At 36.8% G+C, this 24,691-nt stretch overlaps 1 protein-coding gene across 3 annotated transcripts in view; it reads right to left on the bottom strand.

Moving 5' to 3' along the window:
- Positions 1-24,691, bottom strand: part of DAAM2 (dishevelled associated activator of morphogenesis 2) — a 167,783-nt gene that overhangs the window by 32,850 nt on the left and 110,242 nt on the right. For 2 of the 3 annotated variants that reach the window (XM_032216763.1, XM_032216764.1), the window contains exons 10-17: positions 23,785-23,902; positions 19,327-19,465; positions 18,718-18,776; positions 18,172-18,356; positions 15,240-15,566; positions 9,851-9,958; positions 7,209-7,244; positions 5,599-5,705 (exon numbers count right to left, since the gene is read on the bottom strand). In XM_032216763.1, coding sequence (XP_032072654.1) covers positions 5,599-5,705; positions 7,209-7,244; positions 9,851-9,958; positions 15,240-15,566; positions 18,172-18,356; positions 18,718-18,776; positions 19,327-19,465; positions 23,785-23,902 — 1,079 coding nt within the window. The remainder of the gene's footprint in view (positions 1-5,598; positions 5,706-7,208; positions 7,245-9,850; positions 9,959-15,239; positions 15,567-18,171; positions 18,357-18,717; positions 18,777-19,326; positions 19,466-23,784; positions 23,903-24,691) is intronic. The other variant, XM_032216765.1, reaches the window with a different exon arrangement.

The following is a 24,691-nucleotide window of genomic DNA, read 5'->3' as shown; positions in this document are numbered from 1 at the left end:
GTAAGCTAAGTGTTAAAACACATTGCTTAAAAGTGTTGTTCAATCCATTATGTTTTTAAAACATATGGAGCAGTGGTGGGTTCCTACAGTTCAGACCGGTTCAGTAATGGTTTGGCGGCCTGGGTTGTTGGAACCAGCAGAGACCCAGGCCTGCCACACCCCCAAAATGGTTCTCCTGGTGGCACCATAGGCGCCACCATCTTGTTTTTTGCTTCTCTTCATGCGCAGAACAATTTTTATTGCACTGTGCATGCACGCAGCACACACACCAGTGAACCAGCATTAGTGCCTGATGGAGCCCACCCCTGATATGGAGTGTCCTATCTTTAACTAGAATACATCTTTCTTTCCTTTTCTTTCTGAAACTATCAATGATATTAACATAAATTATGTGAAAAAAATATTGGAAGAAAAAATACTTATTTATTCATGGACAATGCTCAGCTGCCTCTTTTTCAACACAGAACAATTAATTCTCAAAAATAATGACAAAATAAGAAGGAAGGACATGTTGTTGTTTAGAGTAGGTGGGAAAAGGGTAAATTTACAAGATTCTCCAATCTAGAGCTTTTGGAATGTGGTGGTCTCAAGTCACAATTAATGGTAACGCTAAGTGGGAAGCTATGGAAAATTAAAGTCAATCATTATAAGTCCAGTATATTTGAAATGCAATAGATCAGGCACTAGGTAATTGCTAGTGGGTCTAATAGTTTATACACAATCAATATACATTTTTAAAGAAAAATCATTTTAGATAAGTTTCTAAGGTACTGGCAGCTCCAAGATGCATCTACAACACAGTTTTAGGCTCAAAGCAGAACTAGATGGGCATTATGGTTAGTTCTAACACATCAATTGAAGATAACAGTTTTCCCTAATGGCTTGGTTCTGTGAATTTTGAAGGATGACCATCATCGCTCACCATGCATATTGGCAGTGAATTTGGTTTTGACTAGGCAAGAAAAGAAAGTAGTCCTTCAAAGGCTGTACGATACTGAATACCAAAATCAAGTTAGCATGCTTTCCTGGAACAGTCCTGACAGTCCAAACACATGGGAATCTGCAAACTAGCGATACACGTTTACCCCCCACCCACCCACCCCCATCCCAAGATTACGGAAGGACTTTATAGGGCCAGGCACAATGTCCTCTGGTTGGCTTTATTGCAGCGAAAATTCACCTAAACTCCATTAACAAAACACATCTGCCCCATATATGACTGTGGGAAAATAGAAACCGGTCAACACATATTGTTTTGCTGTAAATTTTACAGGGATCTGCGAAAGATTACATACTAACAGTGTGGCAACATCTTTCAAGAAGGACACTTTCAGTCTCCAATCTTGCTAATATTAACATTGGAGTCAAATTTTTGTGTGGCTGTAAAAATGCAGCAACAGGTAATTCAAATTTGCCAGTTTGGACTTGTACTACAAATTTCAATGTATTAATATTATAATTATGCTGAACTGGTTCTCCTGAATTTTGATCATCATAAGTTTGGTTTGATTTAATTTGAACCAACTATAGAGAAAACAGGACATGTCTGAAACGATTTTGGAATTGCAGATGATTAAGATGTTATTCTTTTGGCCCTAATAATGTGCATTGAGCAAAAGAGGATTTGGGGAGAGGGTGACATGCTTGTTAACATTGCTGATGTCTGCCAAGTAATGTCTTGTGTGATGCCAAGCCAAAATCAAACTTTGCTTGACTTGCCTTTGAGCCTTTAGATATTCCTATGACTGCCAAAATAAAAAAAAACCATGTCTTTTGGAGAGTAAAGATGAGCACACGGCTTACTGATAGAAATTTTAGACATGATAGTTCCACACAGGATGCTTGATTTAATTAAAGACTGCAATATGCAATGATTGAATGTTAAGATCATGGAATCTCAGCACTAGAAAAATAAAAAGGGGGAAGAGGCAACTCATGTTGGATGTCTACTCCTTTAAGCAATAGTGTTCACTTTCATTGAATTTTATACATTCAGTGCTGACCTTTCTTAGCTTTTCAGTTTTATTTTATTCTCTGGAATGAAGAAAAATAAATTGTGGAGGAGACTAAAACTGAATAGGATAGCTTGACTTGCTTCACATTTTAAGTCTACTGTTTGAATCTATGCTGAAATTCTATGTGCATTCCATACTAAAATGCTGATCATTACAGCATCTGAGGTTTTAGCATATGCATTTGCATAAACATAAAATCTGTTACATATTTCTATCAAAAGCACATGGTATAAGAATAATGTGAGGCTTAGTATAATGTTTGAGCCTGAAGCACTTCTCATTTTAAATGTTTATATTTTATTAATTACAATATATAGGCATAGAGGAATATATTGGAATAAGCAAAACATTGTACTGTCTGTAATGTTCATCTTTGGAGCAGTGGTGGGTTCCTACCAGTTTGGCCGAACTGGTAGTGGTTTGGCGCCCTAGGTCTCTGGAATTGGCAGCAACCCAGGCCTGCCACGCCCCTGAACCAGTTCCATGGTTGGCACTGCCACCTTGTTTTTCAGTTCTATGCATGCGCAGAACAATTTTAATTGCACTGCGCATGCACATGAAGCACACATTAAGCATGTGGGCACATATGAAGCGCCCACACGAGCAAACCAGCAGTAGTGCTGTCCAGAACCCACCCCTGCTTGCAACAGTGAACTATTAGAGCTATGAAATGCTTTGGGTTTAAGTCCAAAAGATACCCAAAGATATTTCAGAGTTCATGGGGGCTCAAACATATTTGTCTACAACTCTTCAAAGTAGTTACACTTTTTTCTATACTGTGCAACCACTGCATTGTGCAGTGCACTCACATGATAAAAGTATTTTTTTTAAATGTGCAGGCACATATTATATTCATGTCATGCCCTAGCTCTCGGTGGAACAAAACTGTACATCGATCAATGAATTCTGTTTTTTCCTAGAATATTCAGTTTAATTTCCCATTCCTCCTGGTTAACATTTCATCCCATAGGAGTGAGCTAGAATTTCATGTCCACTAAGTATGCCCAAATATTCTCTTAGGGTTCTATTTCTTTTCTTTTTCTCCTATTACAGACATTTCTGATGTGGGGCATCAGCCCCTTAAGTTAGGTAAGATCAGGAAACAGACACCACTACTAAAATTCTATTTAGGATATAACAGCAAAATATTCTCTGAGTATCTTGAGATATTTGCAATTGTTTTTCTGGAGGAAAAACATTGTAATGTAATTCAAAGTAAACTTTTATTAAAACTGATCATCTTACAAACTGACCAGTTAAGGCTAGAGTTTGTGACTTCTAGTCCTGCCTTAGGCATTAAATCAACTGGATACACCTTGGGGGTCAATCACATTCTCTCAGTTCTAGGAAGCAGGCAATAGCAAATCACTTATGAAATCTGGCCAAGAAAACTGCAGGAGACTCTGCACTCCACTCAAAGATACACATACAGAAAGAAAACCCCAACTACAGTTCTTAATTGTTAATATCGCCCCCAATTTATTACTGAAAGTTAGTTGACTCAAGAACTGTGCAATTAAACTTTCAAGAATCTATTTGAGATTTAAATAAAATATTTTGCATACAAAATTATGCACCTTGCATTTTAAGCCTCTCAGTATGTTGCTTGTATCCTACTGATAGTTGGTGGGATGTAAGTAACAATATGTTGACTTGCATAATAGTCTCTTACAGATTCCAGGTTTCTTGGAATATCAGAGAAAGGTGTGGGTAAAACTAAGCTTTGATTGCTTTTATGATATGTTGGGCAAAATGAGTGGTACTATCTTTATGGTAAACATTTGCAGAGGTTGATTTGGGCTGGTAATTGTTTTTATTAAAAATGTTATGTGAAAAACATGATTGATCAAGTCCATAGTGGGTAATGGAGGTCAATATCCATTAAATAACAAATGTTGCATATGGAAAACTATGACTTGACATAAAGAAGAATAAAGGCTAAAAAGCATGAATAAGCAAATGGAATGAAATAAGAAAATAACTAAGTTCTATGAAACTAAGAATTGTGTTCTTGTTGAGTGCATGTACTCATATTGATGAATATAATTAGTGAAAGGAAACTATAGGTTCAGTAGGAAAGGGATAAAAAAAGAGAAGCATCAATTAGTGTCATTCAGAATTTGTAGGTGAATAAGAACATAGTAATCCATAGGTTGGTGATAGTTCCATATTATGCTCCAGTGAATGGTGAGCATAGATGATCACATAGCAAACAAATAAATGAAAGAAGAGTGAAGGGGGAGAGAAACAAATATTGTGGTTGGATGGAGATCCCTTAAGACAGATGAAAAGTTTAAAGAACAAAAATAATGTATAAAACAGAACATGGAGATGCTGAAGCGTATTATTTCGTACAACGCTGCTTGTAAAAGTTGTTTTCTATAAAGTTGTACGTATATTAACAGACATGGTTCTTTTCAAAGAACATTTAAACATTCTTTCTGATTTTTATTAAAAATATTTTTAACTCAAGATGCATTAAAACAAGAATTTTATTAGATAACCACATTGCCTCAGTCATGGACTTAAATGAAGAAGTCTATGAATGATAGAAGATGATTATGATCGTCCTCCTTCCAGCTTTTTAATTTTCATTAAAAATTGTTAAGAAGAAAAAGGTGGAACAACCCATGCTTTGTCTATAAGTGGTCATGCTAAGACTCCTCTGTCTGGAACCATTCTTGTGTATTCATTCATAAAAGTAACTTGAGTTCTTAATACCAAAGCTCTTAATCCTATTACTTCTCATGTTAGAAAATAAAGCAGTGTTAGGCATGCTTGAATGTTTTTTCTTGGTTTCAAATATTTGATGCCTATGTACCTAAAAAGATGAATGCAAGCTGAGAATATTTCATCAGTTACTTATTTGTATCAGTTATTTAGCACTTTTTTCCCATCCCACAATACATTTATTATAACTATCTTCTGTCAAAAGCAGAAAAGACAAGGAATTCAGCTAAACATCAAAGGTGCAGCTGCTTATAAATGCCAAACATGTCAATGCACCATTTCTTTGCATACTGCCTCAATCATGAGCAAATGAAGCATTTACTTCCAATTATTCTTTACTCAATTATGTAAAAAATTAGGTTACACAAAAAACATTATTTTAATTAATGAAGCATTTGATATGAATAAAACAGAAAAAAATGCATAAAATTTACCAAATTGCCAGAAAGAATAATTTTTTTATTAACAGCCACAAACATACATTGGAAAATCTAAACAATATTTCTAAGAAACTGTCTGATAAGTGAGGATGTAAAATCCAATAAATCAATATTTAGATTTTAAAAATTCAAGATATACAAACTGCCAAGCTATGTAAATCACTGTTAGAGTTTATATCACAAATTAGTTTAAATCCCAAGCTGATGCATTTATATTAATGTGAAAGACAGAATTGATCAAAGTTGATATTGGAGAGAAACCTAAACATCTTTCATTCCTCAAGAACATTTCAGAGACAGATTCTGGTCTAAAATGTTTGGAATCGCAGCAGTCAAATAGGAATTCTATTTGCATCCTTTCTGTATACCAACAAATTGAAATTCCAGACAAATGCAAGAGACAGTAAACTTACTTGGAAAGGAGGATGACACAATTTTGTGCTCTCCGGCCATCAATCACAGAAAGCTCTTTCACCTTTCGACTGGATAAGTATAAGTCTTCAGTTGATCCCATTTCCTTCTACAAATAGTTTAAAAAATGTGGAATTATTTCTTTTTTCTTGTCCATTTTTCGGTCAATGCAATACTGAGAAGGAACATTAGGTGGACAGTACATCATATCCAAAGTAGTCAGCATGGGAGGAAATCCACCGAAGTTGTAGGATTGCAATGCTATAAAAATAAAACTTTTTTAAAAATAAGAAACCATATAAACATGGGTTATTTCCTCATTTGTTTTTCCTTGCAAATCCAGATGTAAGTGCAACAGGCAACCAACCGTATATGTGTAAACATGCATGCATACATATGTGCATCTAAGGTCCCTATCTTATTGCCTTTGCTATAAATGGGATTGCCTGAAAAGTATAATTAAATAAAGAACACATCACATACACAGTGACATGCATTATGACACATGATATAAACTTGAATCCAAATAAATAAAGTATGTTCAAAACTATTACAATAATAATAGGAACAATACTATTAAGAAATACCACAGGGATTGTATTGGCACCTGGTAAGTAAAATAACCTTTGACTTTATGGATAGGAATGTGATTTAAAAAAGGATGTTAGAGAGGTAAGAAGAAACAAATTTGTTGATTTAACTTTCCCCTACAACTCCTTAAAAATTGAAGGAAATTAAGTTGAATTAATTTCTAGTGGCTACAAAGGACACAGCTTTATAGACTTCTTGGCAGCAATGCAGAATTATTTGATATTGCCTTCTTTCAAGAGGTTTTTCAATTATCAAGCTAAGGTTAGATTTAGGATTATTTCTTTCTTGCTTGCTTTTTTCTCAGTTCCTCTTTATAGCTTGGTTTTTTAAAAAAATCACTATGAATACTAGGATGCTAAGAAACAATCTAGTATCAATCAGGTATTTTCATGGTGAACTATGTTTGAGATTTACTTTTGCGATCTTTTTATTGTAAGAATACAAGTCACTGAGTGTCATATTGGCATGGGGTAGTACATAGAAGCCAGCAAATAAATAACAATACAACCAAATTCCTAAAATTTCATACTGTTCCAGAAGATCTTCTGTTTAATGGAGCAGATATTCTAAGAAATGAGAAGCTGAAAGAGGAAGAATCATTAAATTCACCTCCCTCTTCTATTCATCCATGACATAACTCAACTCAAAAGATGCGCCCATTAACAATTGAAACTCAAGACCCCTTCTTTAGTAAATAAAAGTAACAGGATTATTTGCAAGAGGTGAGTAAAGACTATTCTGTCTCGTAAACAAAACTGACAGTGCCATCTCCTATATCTCTCACTTACTCATGTGGGCTTGGATACACAAAAGCAGACTGAATGTTAATATCTGTCTCTCAAAATTCATGCAGAGCAATCCTTTGTCTTAGTCACAGAAACAGCTATATAGGTACAGATGAAAGATAAGGTTTATTCATGCAATAAACAAAGTGGATTATGAAGTTACAGATGGATCTCGTGATCTAAACACTGGAAAAGAAATCGGCAAAGTCAGAAAAGGGACAGGCAGTAATACTTACCGGCTTACAGGAGGAAGAAGGATTAGTTAACAGGTCCTACTCAGGCAACAGTTGAAGATAATAGAGAAGGAAACATGCCAACAGTTAGCAACAGCAATAAAAAGGTACAGAGTTTATCAAAGCAATAATATTTGATCTTCTACTGACGCCCTGGCTAACATGACACTATTAAAATAATCAAAGATGAAATGCATCACAGTTTGTTCTCCCTTCCATAGACACAAAAGATATTAGTGAACTGTGCAGAATTTGTCCCTTTTCCATAGAGGTTCTAAAGATAATAGTTAACTGGATTTTATAGGTAACAAATAAGGTTTCTCAATACTTTCTTTTTGCAATTTTGTAAGTGATGTTATAAAATAATAAACTGGCCTTTTCAACATCATAAAAGAATCAATGAGAGACCTTGGAGTAAAATTCTATTCCTGTTTAACGTTGCCTTCTTAGTATATAACAAACAGCAAATACTTTTGTATGGAGTGAAGAACAGACACTCTGTCTTTTCTTAAAAAAAAGAAGTCGTTTACAGGAAAAGAAGCCGGGGGGACCAAATACAATATCATATTAACTGCAGCAAGAAAAAGAAATGTCTCATTCATGCTCATGCATGCAACACCCTCCCCCCACCACCAAATCACTCTGGGATTTGCTGAGTTTTGCTTCATTTGGCTGAGGTTTAAAGCCGGTGAATGAATAGAACTGATCTGTTTAGACAAGCAAACCTCATTTTCATCATATCTTAAAACTTGCAGAATCATGATCCAGTTCCAATCTATTTCCTGTGACAAGACAGGAAGTCTTCAATTAACTATCTAAATCTCTAAATTGGCTTAATCAGATGGAAACATACCAGGAACATAATCTCAATTTGGTATAAAGCCTTAGCCCAGTGATGATTAACCTTTTTGGCACCGATTGCCAACTGGAGCCTGTGCATGCCGGAACCCGGAAGAGAGCAGCTGGTTGGTGCCCATGTGCATGGTGGCCAGCTGCACTTCCGGGTTCCGGTGTGCATGCGCGTGACAGAATCTGGAAGAGCATGCCCACACAGAGAGCTTTGCATGCCACCTCTGGTACGTGTGCCATAGGTTCACCATAATGGCCTTAGCCTGTCCCAAACTTGGTTATTACAGTTTTGTGGTTGACAAGAAGTGATAAGAGGTCATTTGTCAGTGAATGGGAACCAAACTTTACCCATTGATTCAGAAGTGGCCCACTCATTTTCGTGTGCTTTTTAGCAATAAAAATGAATCTGAATCTTTTAGGAGTCCTGAAAATTAAATGGTTCATTTCCAAAGAGAAATGGAAAGGTACCGGAGTCAGGTCAGTTTTTCTGGACTAATTTATTAAAGTCTTTCAACAGTTCCATACAGTGTAGCACCACTGTTTTATATTATTGGAGAAAAAAAGCTGAACTTCCAGCCCATCTTTGGACTAGCATTTGTAAATCAGACAACTGGGAGAAAGCATGTTTTCAAAATATAATTTAATAGCTAAGAAAGAATTTGGAAAAGAAGGAGGAAAAAGTTAAAATCCCAGTGATCTATCCAGTTGAGTCTCATTTATGAGAGAAAGACAGCATGAGGGCAATCCACTTTCCAAAAAAAAGGAGGGGGGATACTGTACAGCTGCTATTAAAAGTATGTCACTACTGTTAGCATTAAATATCCATTATAATCTATTATAAGAAAATGAAAGTAAAGCATAAGTATAAGAAAGAAAAGTAAAGAAAATGAAGTAAGCCAAACACAAGGCTGAGCCAATCTAAATTTATTATGCAAGATTTATTGGCTAAGAAGAAACTGTATTACAAAATGAGAGGGGAAATGGAATTAACATCATTAACAAGACAAGTGAAAAACGACTAAAAATATTCCATTTGAGTTGGGTGACTAATAAATTTGAATTACTAGACTAGACCAGACCAGACCAGACCAAATCAAAGCAAGCCAATGCCAAACTACACTAAACACCACTACTCATCATATAACAACTGCAACCACAAATCAGATTGGTAATGCCAAGTACTATATTTTTCCACTAAAGGCAGACATTATGGCAAACAAAATGTAATGTAATAATAACATAGTTTACCTCCAAGACCAGTATCAAAAACTGTTAAAACTGAGGCACTTGTTGAAACTACATTAAACTTGTCTACTTAACAGTAACAGAGTTGGAAGGGACCTTGGAAGTCATCTAGTCCAACACCCTGCTCACGCAGGACCTGTACTAGTCAGGCTCAGTGGCTAACCTGACCAACTTTACTGGCCAACGTTCTCATTACCACTAGGTATTTTGGTCAATGCACCATTTTATGTCTCAGTGTCTCAGAAAGATGCTCAGAATGATATAACACAGAAACAGGAAACAGAGCCTAGTGCTGTGGCACCCCATCTCCAGTCATCAACACCAGGTAAATTAAGTGTCCACCAATAAAAGAGGGTGCCATCCAGAATGCTATTTATTTGGCATACTCAAACCTGGAGCCAATCTGTTTATCCCCAAAATATCATATCCATGAAAAGACATTTCCTACTGCTTGCTTCTCTGTTGGTGCACTAAATACTGAAACCATTTTTATAGAGGAACATAGAGAATTCAGAACCTGGAATGAGGGAAATAGCATTGAAATGTCTCACCTGATGTCTTTGATAGGCTGAAAACATTTTTTCAAAATCTTCCAAATCCAGCATCTTGAAAGCCCGTATGTCATCAATTTCATGCCAGATTGTACCATGTATCTTTTCCTAAAATTCAAAGAGATGTATATGTAACTATGGCTAGCCTTACAACATTCTAGTGAATCACAATTTTCACATATCTATCATTGTTCCATCTTCAACTCCCAAATACACACAAAGGCAAAACACTATTAAAAGTAATACTTAAGAGCATTGCTTCCCTCATCTTTTTCTTTTCATACCCTGTTTCCCTGAAAATAAGACCTCCCCAGATAATAAGCCCAATCGGGCTTTTAAGTGCATGCACTAAAATAAGCACTCCCCCGAAACTAGGGCCTCCCTGAAAATATTGCAACATAGCAGCAGCTGTGAGGTGACCATGCTCACCGCCCCCTGCACCTCAAAAATAATAAGACCTCTCCAAAAATAAGACCAAACACTTATTTCAGGGGTCAAAAGAAAATAAGACCCTTGGGGAAACATGGTAGTTGATTGCAAATCATTTGTCTAATTTATTAAATAATTTATTAAATTATATCTGAAATACTTTGGGTAAAATACATTTTATTCTAAAAACATTTTAAAGCAAACAAAAACCAGAAATTTTAGAAAATTAAAAAAAATACATTTAAGAAAGAAAAAGCAGAGGGGGAAGGAGAAGGAAAGCTGACCAGCATGTGGTATGTTGGGGTCCAGACTGACTAAAAATATGACACTCCTAGCTCCTGAACTGAAGCTCACAATTGGCACTCCCATAGTAAAGTGCATTACCACTTAGTTATTAAACTAATTAAGAACAGATTCTATCTCCCACTCACTCTTATTAAAGAAACAAGAGAAAAATGCATTATTTTGAGAAGCTAAAAGGGGTCAGAAAGAACTCAATGGACAGAACATGATTAAAAGAAGATGCAACTTTTGGAGAAAATCCAGGCCAAAAAAATAAAGACAAAAGCAAAACATTCAATGCCTTTGGACTCTCCTGAAGTCACTTTTTGGCTTATAAGGATGGCTTATATTACAAAGTAAGTTTCCATTGAGAACTGCAAAATTTTCTGCTTTGTCTCTGTTAAATTCACTCAGAGCTGTTATAGAGTGTTCTGGTCTGTCTAGTTTATAATTTTGAATGAGACATAAAACCAGAATATGGAAAATGACCTTGGGACATATTTTACTCTGCACATCTTTATGAGCAACAGGGGAAGACACTAGTGGAGATGACTACAATCAAAAATATAATCCAAAATTGACTGCTTAAAAATGAAGCCCAAGTCCCTTAAAGCTCACTAAATTTATCACATGAAAACAGCAGGTATCGAAAATTAAACCTCTGGAAACTTTCCCATTAAGACACACTGGTTATATTCCTTTTTTTTATTCTTCAATTTGTTCTGATGTCATTTTCTCTCTCTCCATAGACTGTGGTAGGAGACTTTTGCTACAGTCTTTCCAGGCGCATTACTTTTTTTTCCCCCTGGAACTTGCGGCTGAATTGCCCGGCACACACCATATCTCCAGCAACAAAAAAGAGGTTCATAGGCGTGTCAGGAAGAAATGGGTATTGCAGAGGGAGTGAAGACATTATTACAAGAAGGAGTTGTGGAATGAGCTGAGAAGCTTCTCTTCTCGGGAGAAGCTCAGAACAAAACTGGCTGGAAGCCTGGAGTTATCTGCAAAGGGTGGCTGAAGGGGCCAAAGAAATGGGATTCATTTCAGAAGCATGAGTAGAAGAAAACTGTGAGCAGCAATAGGGCCAAGAGGTGAGAGCAGCTGCAGAGCCAGGCAGCCATGCCAACCTCTGTAATAGTGACAATAGTTCACAGCAGGGATAGCAAACTTTCTCCTTCTGAGTCAGAAACAGAGAGATGCCAAAGTCTCAGCAGCAATTCAGGCCAGAGGCAACAGATGCCTGGCCAAAGAGCCTGAAAAACGCCAACCATCAACCAAATCTTGGATGGCTAAAAGATAGCCAAAAGTCAGACTGAGAAGAATATAACTTTTGTTTTTACACATCGTAAGTGGGAAGGCAACAAAGGAGAGGAATAAACTAAGCTGGGGTCATTAGCTCCCTACATTAGGTGTAGGAGAGGAAGGAAATAAAATGATAGACATTATTGTAAGAAACATACAAGAAATAGGCATAGCTATAGTACTTATAGAATACAAATTGTAAGATAAGAAAAGAACATAGAAAAGTTTAGAATGTGTGATTCAATGAGCATATATCTATAACTGTATATCTATCTATCTATCTATCTATCTATCTATCTATCTATCTATCTATATCTATCTATCTATCTATCTATTTATATCTATCTATCTATCTATCTATCTATCTATCTATCTATCTATCTATCTATCTATCTATCTATCTATCTATCTATCTATCTATCTATCCCTCATGAAAGCAATTGGGACCAGAATGTCCATTGCTAAATGACACAGTTGTAAAGTATGAAGTCATGTGACTGTGTCACTTAGCCATAACAGTTCAGAAGTCCTCATGCCTTCATTAGGCATGACTTCCTGCTGGCTTCCCAATTGGTTTTGCTTGTGAGAAGCCAGCTGGGAACACTGGAAATCACAAGAACATGCATGCAGCTTGCTGTGACAGCATAATTGTAAGCTAGACATGAAAAACAGGGACATTGTAGCAGTCAGAACTTCACAGGTTTCAACAATCACTGAATGTGTGGTTGTAACAAGAACTATATAGGATGTATAGTGTAGTATGTATGTCATTCATTCATTCATTTATAGAGCCACTGAAATGTATACAACCCTGGAAAAAATAGACATACCTTCAATGTTTTTTGGGAAAAAAATGCTGTACTATAAATCCCAGTTTATAGTGTGAGGGATCGTATGACTGAAAGTTTATCCATTACCTTCCACAAAAAGAAAGTTTACAAATCAAGTAGAATCTCAGTTTCCTGTTCCTATGTTAACTCTGCATATGCATGGAATATTATTCAAGGGAAACAAGAACAATTTTACATAATCAAATATTCTAGTTTTGATAAATCCTGGTATTCCACCTATTATTGCATATACAGTAAGCAAGGATTTCCAATCTAGATACTATCTTGCAAGCCAACGTAATTTTTCCCTCTTTTTGGCACCTGGCAGGCACCTGCAATGCACTGATATAACTCAGTATAAGCCATATGAAAAAATAACTTACATACTAAATTTCCTAAATATTAAATACTATTACTGAAGTTCCACCCTAGTTTTGGTAGCTACTACAAACCCTGCAAATTATGGCAAACACAATCAAAGCATTCCTCTCCAAATTCAAACTATTACTGCATGCTCCAATACTGCTTATTTATTCATTCTCTAACCCCTATTTATCAATACAGCTGTCTCCACTGTTAACCAGAGGGAAGGAGAAGCTTTTGGTCACTGTAAACTAAAAAGAAACATCTGTCTCTCTCATGGTTCAGCATGTTTGTGTATGTGCATGTAACTTTCTTCCCCCATCCCCACCCCCAAGTACCAATTCCTGAAAATAAAACTTACTCTCATGGTCTCCCATAGCCCCACGTGGCTGTGAAAGACAAGAACAGGAGGAGCAGCAAATATTTCACTTCATCATATTTGAAAAGAAAAGGAGAGTAAGTGAGAAGAGAGAGAGCGCATTCTTGCAGCATTCCAAAGGTCCCAGGACACTTATTCCACATGCCTGAGCTGAGCCCTCAGTGACTTGGGAGTCTTAAAAAGAGCATGGATTTCTAGGCAGCTACCCAAATTCAACACAGACAGTATTCTATCTGCATTTTTTAATGGCCGAAGAGTAATAGGGGTGACGGAAATTAGGAGGTGGGGACAGTTGTAGAGTTGGATGAAAACAAGTGTACTGCGCAAAAGGTAGGCTGGGTACTCCTTTAGAAGGAAGAGCTACATTGATTTGTAACTAGAAGAGGGAGATTATGCTCATACATGGTTATGCAATGAATCAGTTGTTCAGAGCATTGCATGTCATTCAGTCTCTGTAAGCGTTCTAGCCCCAGGGCTGTCTCAAACTTTTCCGCCTGTTTTTCACTGCCACCAATCCTACCCCCAACACAAACACTCCATCCATTTTGGTGGAAACTGCAAAGTTAAATGCTTCCTTCCAAAAAGGCTTGCTTGAAAACACAGTGCACAAGAGCTCCAGCAGACCATGGGTATACAGTATATATAAACACCATGGCATTTGCATGTGTTTGGGTAAACACATGATAAAATTTTAAATGCTAACACTTCCACATGCAATGTGGAAAGAATGTTTTTGCTAGAGTTTGACATGGGGGAGGAAGGAACATTTAAATAGGATTGACTGAAGAATGTATTTTGAAATGTCAGTGTGTTCTCTCTCTGCTAAAATGTTTAAATTACAGGATTGCAGTATTAGAAGCTTTGTGGTGAATTTTGTAATGAAATTTAATTACAAAATTCTTTCCATCTCAAAACTAATCGGCCTTACTTTCAAAATATATCTTAAGTTGATGTGTGGGTCTGTGTGTAGAAAAAAAATCCCTTCTCACCCTTATGGGTGGTACGTATCTTTTTGAATCTCGGGTTCTCTATCAGAGCTTTGGGAGTCTGAGGCTACTGCGGAGTATCTTAGCTCTGTGCAGCATCTACTGGACAGAGAGCTCTGATGTTGTTCCTGGGATCTATTGGAGCCACTCTCCCAGCTTAGGAGTCACAGTCCCAAGTGTTCCTATCATCACTGGGACCACTTTGCTGTTTACTTTCCACATCCCCTCTAGTTCTTCCTTCAGACCATAGTACTCCTCCATACTCCTTTTTCCTGATGGCACTGCACTTAGCATTGGTAACTTATCATAACCAGTACTTACCTGTCCATCTGGTTCTGGAAGTCCCACAGATTTTCTCCATCTGGACTTGGGAAAGTCTAGCCCATAGACTTTGCAGATGTTCCTCTACACAATGCCAGCTACTTCATTGTGTTGTTCCATATATAATGTTCCTGCCTGAATTCTTACATTCTGCCACTATGCTTTGGACTTCTCTGAAATCTCTGTATAGTCTGCACCTTGGGTTCTGTCTAGTATGGTAGAACCGTTTCTATGGATCTGGTACTTAGTGCCTATACTTGAGTTGATTAGATTTTCCAATATCTGCCATCTTAGCTTTCTGTCAGTGACATATCTCTGTATGTGTCTCATGCAATTTTATGTATATAATCATATAATTTTAATAAATAAGTATCAGTTTTGCACTTAAAATTGGGTTCTTATTGTATATCTACCTTAGCACAATCTTCAACATTCCAATCTTCTCCAACTTTTCAATCAATAGGAAGCTAAACAAAAATAGCATTTTTGAATCTTACCTCACTCAATTTGGCCCAGTTGAAGGATTTCAGTGGATGAGATGGCTGCGGGATTGATTTTTTCTTTAGGCTAATCTCACTGTTGCTGAACGTAGTAGTGGTGGTGGTGGAAGAAACTGGAGGCAGACTGACATTGAAGAACGGAGGTGCTCCAGGTGGGGGTGGAGGTCCACCTGGAGGTGGTGGTGGAGCTGGAGGAGGACAGCTGGAGAAAGGAAGAGGTGGGGGAGGCGGTGGCAAAATCTCTGATGATCGTAGAGAAGAGGACAAAGAAAATGGTCCACCAGGTGGGAGTTGGGGAGGAATTGGGAATGTACTATTCCCTTGCTAGAAAAAAAGGATTATTTGAGAGCAATTAGTAAAAACATACTAGTTTTTATTACATTATCAAAAATATCACATCCCTTCATCAAACATTTTAAGAATCATATTAGACTTCATGGTGGTAAGAATCACAAAATGTCAATTTTTTAAAATATATCCCTTTATAGGGTCATTTAGTCCCTGACAGGTAGGTATGGAAACCTGGATAATCTACAGGGCTTCTATGAGGAATGTTTTGGCTAATCAGCAATAGCACTTAGACTTATATACTGCTTCACAGTGTCCTTCAGTCCTCCCTAAGCAGTTTACAGAGTCAGCATATTGACCCCAACAATTTGGGCCCCCATTTTACCAACCTCAGAAGAATAAAAGGCTGAATTAACCTTGAGCTGCTCAGGAATGAACTGCTGGCAGTCAGCAGTCAACAGAATTAGCCTGCAGTACTGCATTATGCTCCATCCCATATTTGAGTAGACCAGGTTGCCCTGATAAAAAAACACTTAATATTTCCCTGGTATAGCCAACAAAGGTAAAAGAGCCTGTGTCTTAGAGGTTAATACATCTACCTAATATGTAAGCAGCTCTGGGTTCAAATCTCAGAAGCATATGGCTAGCTGATGAGAGTTAAATAATTTGAAATAGATCTATATTAGTCTCCCTTTATTTCTTTGTCAGTAAATATAAATTTAACACAAACATAGTTTGATGCAAAAGCGACTGCCTGCAAAGGCTCCTGGATTGGGGCTGAAAGACAAAAGCGGAAGCAGTATGCTCCGTCCCATATTTGGGTAGACCAAGTTGCCCTGCTAAAAAAAACACTGCAGTCATGTCCCTAATGTCTCATTAAGATGTCCGGAAAAGTGACAAGTAGTTTTGAGACCATATAATGGTGTTGGCAGTCTTAAACCAAGCTATGGTCCACCCTGTCCTCTAAAGGCTCTCTCTGAACCCAATTATTTTGATAATTATTCTGTCCCTAACCTTCATTTTTAGGGTAGGGCGTGAGAAGTTTAAGAGGATGTTGGAAGGATTGGATTATCTAGACCTATTCCATTTGGGGTTCAGGACAGGATTCAGTACAGAGACAGCCTTGATCATATTTCCTGATGACCTGTAGCAGAGGTGCAACTGGATTGGGACATTGATACAAGTGACAGTATCCATCTGGGCTAACTCTGATGTCTGGGAATTGAGAGGACTGTATTACGCTGGTTCTCTTCCTTCTTCACATATTTTAATAGGTGTTGGGGAAAAGGCTGTTTTTTATCCCTCCTTTATGGGGTGCCACAGGACTTAACACTCTTCCCTTTTAACATAAAGATTAAATCAATGAGTGAGGTCATCCATTGGTTTGAAACTAGGTATTTATTATCAGTGTGGTGATAATACTTAATTACAATATATATTTCACCCCAGATCAGCCAAGTGAGGCTATTATAGCCAGATTAAGTAGAAAAACACTCAAGCTCAGTCCTAAAATAATCAAGCAGCTCTGAACCTTTTAAGGATTTTCCATCTACTTCTGGATGGGGTTGCATTTTCTCATACAGGAGTGGTAGGAAACCTGGGGGTTTAGACTCAAAGCTCCAATTTAAAAAGTAGGCAGCAGGTAGAACTGTGACCCAGAGGATCTCTGGACAGCTCCATCTAGCATGCCAGTCATGCCCCTTCTTGGAGTGGACATTCAGGACTGCAATGAACTCTGCATGGGACTTCCCTTAAAAAAACATTCAGAAGCTCCAGCCATTCCAAAATGCAGTGATGGGCTTGCCATGACATATCCATGTGACACCTCTGCTTCATTAACTGCATTGGCTTGTTAGTATAGTGCTGGGTGCAATTCAAGGTGCTGGCTATCATCTGTAAAGCCCAAATGGCATAGGATACAGCTATCTGAGCAATCATCTATTTCCCATGGTTTCAGCTTGGCTAGTACAATCTGGCATAGTGGACATACTCCAGATCTCTTCAATTAAACAGCAATCCTTTTCAAGAGCCAGATTTCTGTGCAATGGTCCTTGCCCTCTGAAATGTGGTTTCCCCCCCCACCCTGTTGACATTCTGGAAACTTGATGTTCTCCAGGCATTGGAGGAGGGTGGATTGTTTGAGATGTTTGGGTTGCAATTTTGTAACCATCTTAATATTAATATCTTGTATTTTTATGTACCCTGAGAGCATATGCACCAAAATCAAATTCCTTGTGTGTCCATTCACACTTGGCCAATAAAGAATTCTATTCTATTCTATTGTATTCTATTCTATTCTAATCTTTCTGCCAATAGACTGAATATGTTGTAGACACTTTCTACTAATTAAAACATGATATACCATCATGCACTCATATTGAATGAAAAAAAATATAAATCAAAACAAATCAAAACAAAACAGAATTAATGCACTCATATTGAATGAAAAAAATAAAATAAAATAATAAAATAAAATAAATCAAAATAAATCAAAACAAAACAGAATCAATGACCAAGAATGAATTAAAAACACTGGCAATATAAGTTGCCATACATGTTGCCTTCTCCACAGAAAACCTCAAACCTTATATTTCTGTTTAAGTATATTAGGGAAAGAGAAGAAAAAGGGCCCGTATCCTACCGAAAATTCATTCAGTTGAACAACAAGGTCACTCATTTGATCCCGAGTTTGGCGAAGCTCCAGGGATTCTCTTTGCAGCTTGTCCTTCATTTTATTCAGTGTCTTCATCATTTCATCTTTCTCTTGGGTTTTTATGTCACATTCCCTTTCTTTCTTCTCTAGCCTGCTCATCAGTTCAACATGTTCTACGAACAGTAGAGGGAAAACTAAATAATTGCAAGCAACCAAAATGTAAAATAAATCCAGAGAACCTAAACTATAAAGTGATAGGGGGAGAAGAACATTTCATTAAAATACTGATGTAGATTACTATAGATGTATTAAAAAAAAAACCTTTAGACTGAAAATCAGCATTTTTTTTAATGAGAGCGGCACTCAAAATTGGGAGATCAGTCTAATGTTAAAAGGCATTGTCAGCTGCTCTTTACCATCAGTAAACTTGTAATACAATAAAACACAATCCCTGAGCTTTGTCCTTTTCTAGATTACCTGAAGTTACATGTCTAAATTCCATTTTTTTCCCCCAACTCTGAAATAACCACATACCTTTCCGGAATTTCTCTGCTTGATCTCGCCATTGTTTCACTTCATTTTCATTTACCAACCTGAATTAAGATAAAGTCAAATTATTTAAAGCCCATTCCAAAAAAAACTTAAATAGAAATATTCCTAGAATAGAAACGTATTAGGAACTAATAGGATAATAAGCTCATTTCTTCACTGTTTTCCTGAAAATAAGACCTTCCCATATAATAAGCCCAATCAGGCTTTTGCGCGCAAGTGCTAAAATAAGCAATAAAAAATATTGCAACACAGCAGCAGACCATGCTTGCCACCTCCTGCATCTCAAAAATAAAAATAAAAATAAAAAGATAATAAATAATAAGGCCAAGTATTTCGGGGGTCAACAGAAAATAAGACCCTATCTTATTTTTGGGGAAACACGGTTGTTATTGCTTTTAGCCTTTTAGATAAAGTTAATTCTCTATTGAAAAATGTTGTAGTATAGTTTAATGCAAATTTTACTGGGCAAAAACATAGATATTATTTTGACTAATTTTATTTCTACACAGATGAAACCTTATATATGAAGGGGCCCTTTATCTTAAACATATTGCATGAATAAAATCCAGTCCCGGGTTTCATGCTTCTTACATCTTAATGATGTTCTTGACATTGAAGTTTTCCAAAGTGGATACATCTGGATCATTCCCTCGTTCATCCTGAAGAACAATTTGTTGCAGTATCCTGTCTAAAAGTTGCCATTGTTGAAAAGTTCCCCCATTCCTTTTATCTGAAATCACAAACACCAGTAAGGAAACTTAGAGATCTAATCACAAGCCCCTGAAAGCAATTTCTTTGAATATTATAAATGAGCACATATGAAAAATATATTTACAAGTAATCCTCATTTAGTGACAATTGGGACCAACTACTCAGTTATTGAATAAAGTAATAGCTGAATGAAACTACAATTGTGCTTATGAACTTACTTCAGTTCTCCTTTGATTAGAATTATTCTCAATTGATTATGAACTCAAAATGACAGGAAAACTTGGTTTCCCAGAGAAAAAGGTGAAATAAAAAATGAATAATGCTTAAAAATAAATGAATTTCTATTATCTACTTCCTATGCTTTTCTATGACTTCCAAAGGAAAATTTATAGAAAGATATTCAAGTTATCCCAAAACATGATGTGGCCAATAAGTTCCACCTTATGGAACGTGGGCCTTTACTTACCCAGTAAATTTAATTGGAAAAAAAGGGGGAAGAACTTCTGAAATGAAAAACAGAGCCTGCTAAGTATTCCCTCTTAAGTAAGTCCTTTTTAAAATTAAAAATAAACTATTGCACACTTCAGTTCTTGACCTGAGGATTATGGATCATAAGCCTGAATATTTGAAATAGTCCTGCAATGACCAAATAAGATTTTTTAAAAAAAACTTTTTCAAGTTACTGTTTTTCACTCAAAGCAATTTTTTATATCTATCTAAACCTACCATCATGTGAACTCTGGCAAGGCTAACATCTCCCTCTCTCCCTCCCTCCCTCCCTCCCTCCATCTCTCTCTCTCTCTCTCACACACACACACACACACACACACCACAAATAATTTTGGGGAACACTTTATTTTTTGCTCAACGTTTTAATTAAACCACATAGATGCTGTTATATGTGCAGCTTCTGCTTGCCCATAGTATTCAGTTTCTGCTTGCCCATAGTATTCAGTTTCAATTTCAGGCTGAAAACAAGCTAAAGAGATTTATACCATAGTAACTTATAGAAGATGCTTTGATTCCTTCTAGAAGTTTTTTTAAAAAATTCATAATCTCATGCCATTGATTATACTGGCTTAGACTGACAGGAGCTGAAGTTCAAAGCATGAAATTTGGCACCAGATTCCTTATTTCTGATGTATATCTATAATACAGGCAGTCCTTGATTTACAACAGTTCATTTAGTGACTGTTCAAAGTTACAATGGCACTGAAAAAATGCCATTCTGACTATTTTTCATGTTGCAGCATCTCCATGGTCAAAATTCAAATGCTTGGCAACTGACTTATATTTATGACTATAGCAGTATCCCAGGGTCATGTGATCATGTCTTGTGACTTTCTGACAAGCAAAGTCAATGGGAATGCCAGATACACTTAACAACTGTGTTACTTTAACAACTGCAGTGATTCACTTAATAACTGTGGCAAGAAAGGTCACAACATGGGGCAAAATTCACCTAACAACTTTCTCCCTAAGCAAAAGAAATTTTGAGCTCAATTGTGGTCGTAAGTCAAGGACTACCTATATATGTAACTCAGGGGTGTCAAACTGGTGGCCTGTGAGCCGGATGTGATGTGTTATGCATAGAGCACACACACCCCAGCTCCGTGAAGGAAAAAAACATCATGAAATGTCATGTGACGGCAACGTGACACCATGAGTTTGACACCCTTGATATAACTGTTCAGCTGTCAGGCCTGCAAGCCATCTTTTCTTTTGGGCTTCGGGCCTGCCACACTTTCTACTATTCATTTTCTATTGTGGAAAAATGGGAAGGGGGATTATACGGAGTTGAGTGATCTGTAGCCATAACAACATTCTTCTTAGAAACTCAAGGTCATCCTTTGTCTCTGCATCTGGCCAGAACTGGATGGGTGGACTCTGTCTTCATGGCAGTGGAAGATTGGACCATGTGATGGACTTGTGGGTGTTGGGCAGGATCTTGAACTTTCAACTGGGTGGGAAAACCTGGAAGCTTTGATTCTGGTTTTCCAAGATGTGCCAATATGGCTCTCTTAATAAATTGGAACTTGCCCCGGACTCTGATTTACTTTTGGATGCTATTTGGAACCCTGACATCAGCCTTCAGACACATAAACATGAGGCAGAAAAGTGCAGCCAATAGACGCAGTATGAACAGTTCCACCCTGCATTAATGTGTTGAACGTGTCAAGCCCAAATTTTGAAGTGGGCTGCAAAAGGTCAGCAACTGTAAATTTGCTCTCAGCACCTTTGATTAAATTTGAGTGGCTAACTCTAAATGAAAACAAACTATATTTAGTTGTTGCTAGATTGTTAAATAAATTTAATATTCCCAAATTTGTATGATACACTTCAGAGAAATCGCTAATTTGCTTTTCCAATTAGGGCTTGAGAACCTTTTATTTATCAGTTCCCATGAAGTAAGATGGGAATGAAGTATTTTCTGTGAATTTCCCATAGTAGAACAAGAGTGTTCATCTGGCTAGTGTTTTGTTTTTCATCAAGATTCTGTGTTAATTAAGAGTGGAACCTGCATATCTCCGACCCTTAACACAAACGTTCTTTCTTGTTCCTTTAAAAAAGAAAAAAAATCTAATAATTTAATCAAGTTGAACTTTGTTTCCAGATGGACTTCATCCAACTTTTCTCTTTTTATTGCTTGTTAAGCAAGAAATGGCTGCTTCATGTTTGGGGGGTGGGGGTGGGGATCTTAAGTGGGAACAGGGAAACGTTCTCTGGGAAAGCCAGCAAAAACTCTGTAGTGAGCTAATCTATCTCTCCCTTCCTTTTAGTTCTATGGAAATGGTGAGTCTGAGAGATAATCCATACTGCATGGTCAGAACGTATGAGTAATCAGCTTCCCAGAATATCAAAATTGTCTAATGAATTAGTTTTCAACTTTGCAAAAGAATAACAGGTAATATCTTACTTTCCCTTCTTGGAAAGTACTAGGATCTATTTTGTATCGGAACCATTTTCTTCTGGACCTCTAATTAAGTGCTTCTAGCTGGAGAACTGGAAGGGAAAATCATATTATCCTACCAGGCACAGCTACTGCACACTAAAGATAGGATGTACTGGTTTAATTAAAAAAATCTTTGATTAAGTGTGTAAGACTAAGTGTTTTGCTATCACTTTGCTATCACCTATCACAGGATGCATGCCAAAGCACCTGTTAAGATTGCTTTGGCAACAATGAGATTCAGGATGCCATGTATCTTACCCTAGTGATCAGGAAAATGAAAGGCAAAAGACAAGATTATTTGATTGAAGGATATGCTCCACCAATATTTTAATAAGTTGGTCTATATTTCCAGATCTGAAAATGCTCCTGACTGTTCCATTCTGAGCAGTCTGGGAATGCAGATTTTCCTCTTGTTGTGTTCTCTCTATTTAAATGACATATAGTTCTTGCAAGGCTTACAGATTCTACCAAAACCTTTATCTTTCCTGCTTGGGGAGGGGGAGGGAGACTAATACACAGGCAGTGAATAGCAGAATAGTTTCAGTAAATATTAATTTACCTTTCTATCTCTAAAACACTGTAATGGGAGAACCTTACTAAGAATATACCTCTACTTTCTCTTCCCATCCAAGTCTCCACCCCATGTAGCTTTCCAACTCTTCTACCATCTTTATAGGGATAACTAAAGGAGATACTGACTGGTTATTTTTTGTCTTAACCAATATCCAAATTTGTAAAGAAATTTAATAAAGCTTCATTTTTTGCCGCTTCTGAGGAAGTCTTCTACATTAGAATATCCCTTGAATCTGTCCAGATCAGCTTCTTTTTAGGATTCGAACAAAGCTGAAAAATATTCCTATTACAAGGAACTGGACAGCTGCTAGCTGAAGAAAAAAAGATCGATGTTCATTTTGCTCTAATAAGATGACTTTATCCTTTGTTGTAACATTGTAATGTTCTATGTTGTAATACCACAATGATGTGATATTACTGTCCATACCAAAACATTAAAGATTTTATTTGTTTGTATCCCAAATTTATTATTTTCACAAATAACTCAAGACAGTGAACATATCCAACACACCTTCCACCTCTTATTTTCCCCACAGCAATGACCTTGTGAGGTGGCTTGGGCTGATGGGCCCAAAGTCATCCAGCTGGCTAATGGGATTTCAAATCCAGTGGGATTTGAACTCATGATCTCCTGCTTTCTAACCTAGTGTCTTAACTAGACCAGACTGGCTAATAGCAATATGGTAAAATGTGGTAATAATCCAACATGCTGTATTATGAAATTGGTACCAGTCTCATGGATCATTAGCTCTACCAGCTAACTTCTTACATATAACAGCATTTTCCCTTTGATTTTGAAATCATCTACTTACAAGGCATTTGTAAGCAGTGCTGGAGTACAGACAGTAAATAGGGGTAAGCATCTGTGTGCTTCAACTTCTTCTTGATCAGTTCAAACATCTGTGAGGCGCTTTTTGTGTCAATATGTACCTGCAACAAAATACAGCAAAGAAAAATTATAATAAAAATCATCATGAAGCATATTTAGACCAAGTAGCCAAAACATATAAATGTCAGAATGTAAAAAGGTGAACAGAATAAGGCGATGTTATATTAGTTTGTGAAAAATAGCTGTCAACATCTATGCTCATCAAGAAACTGGAAGCTGAAACCCAATCTCTTGCTTATGCCTTGCATTTGCTGCATTATGTGATGTCTGCATATAAGAATAAAATGCCACATTTTAAAAAGAAAATAATAATTTTGACAATTTTGAAACTCAGTTCAGCTATTGGAGTGTGTATCTATTACATGTCTAATGCCAGTTAGAATGCTACTTGACACTGGGATGTTTATTTAATGGTGGATCCATTCACATCTATCTATCAGGTTATTTCCAGAAAGAAAAGAAAGTATCCTACTACATTATAGGTAATTACTACAAGATGTCACAACTTATCTTTATTTCTGTTATGTTTAGAGTTACCTAATCTAAAACAATTCATTAACATACATTAAGAAGGGATGCACAAAATTCATCAATTTGGGGATGGAATGACTTAGCAAATTATGGAAATTGTGGCTTGATGATTTCTGGAAATATATTTTCCAAACAAAAAGTTGTGTGGTGTCTCCAGTGTTGTGGAGAAAATACTGTATTTTTCAGAGTATAAGACACACTGGAGTATAAGATGCACCAAGATTTTGAAGAGGCAATTAAAAAAAAAAAGGTTTTGCAATGTGTAGACCGCCCCAAAACAGCCCATTTTTCATGAAAAT

Source organism: Thamnophis elegans, chromosome 4 (assembly GCF_009769535.1).
Source record: "Thamnophis elegans isolate rThaEle1 chromosome 4, rThaEle1.pri, whole genome shotgun sequence".
Taxonomy (NCBI): Eukaryota; Metazoa; Chordata; class Lepidosauria; order Squamata; family Colubridae; genus Thamnophis; species Thamnophis elegans.
The sequence above is the reverse complement of the archived record's forward strand: the minus strand, read 5'-3'. Positions and strand labels throughout refer to the sequence as shown.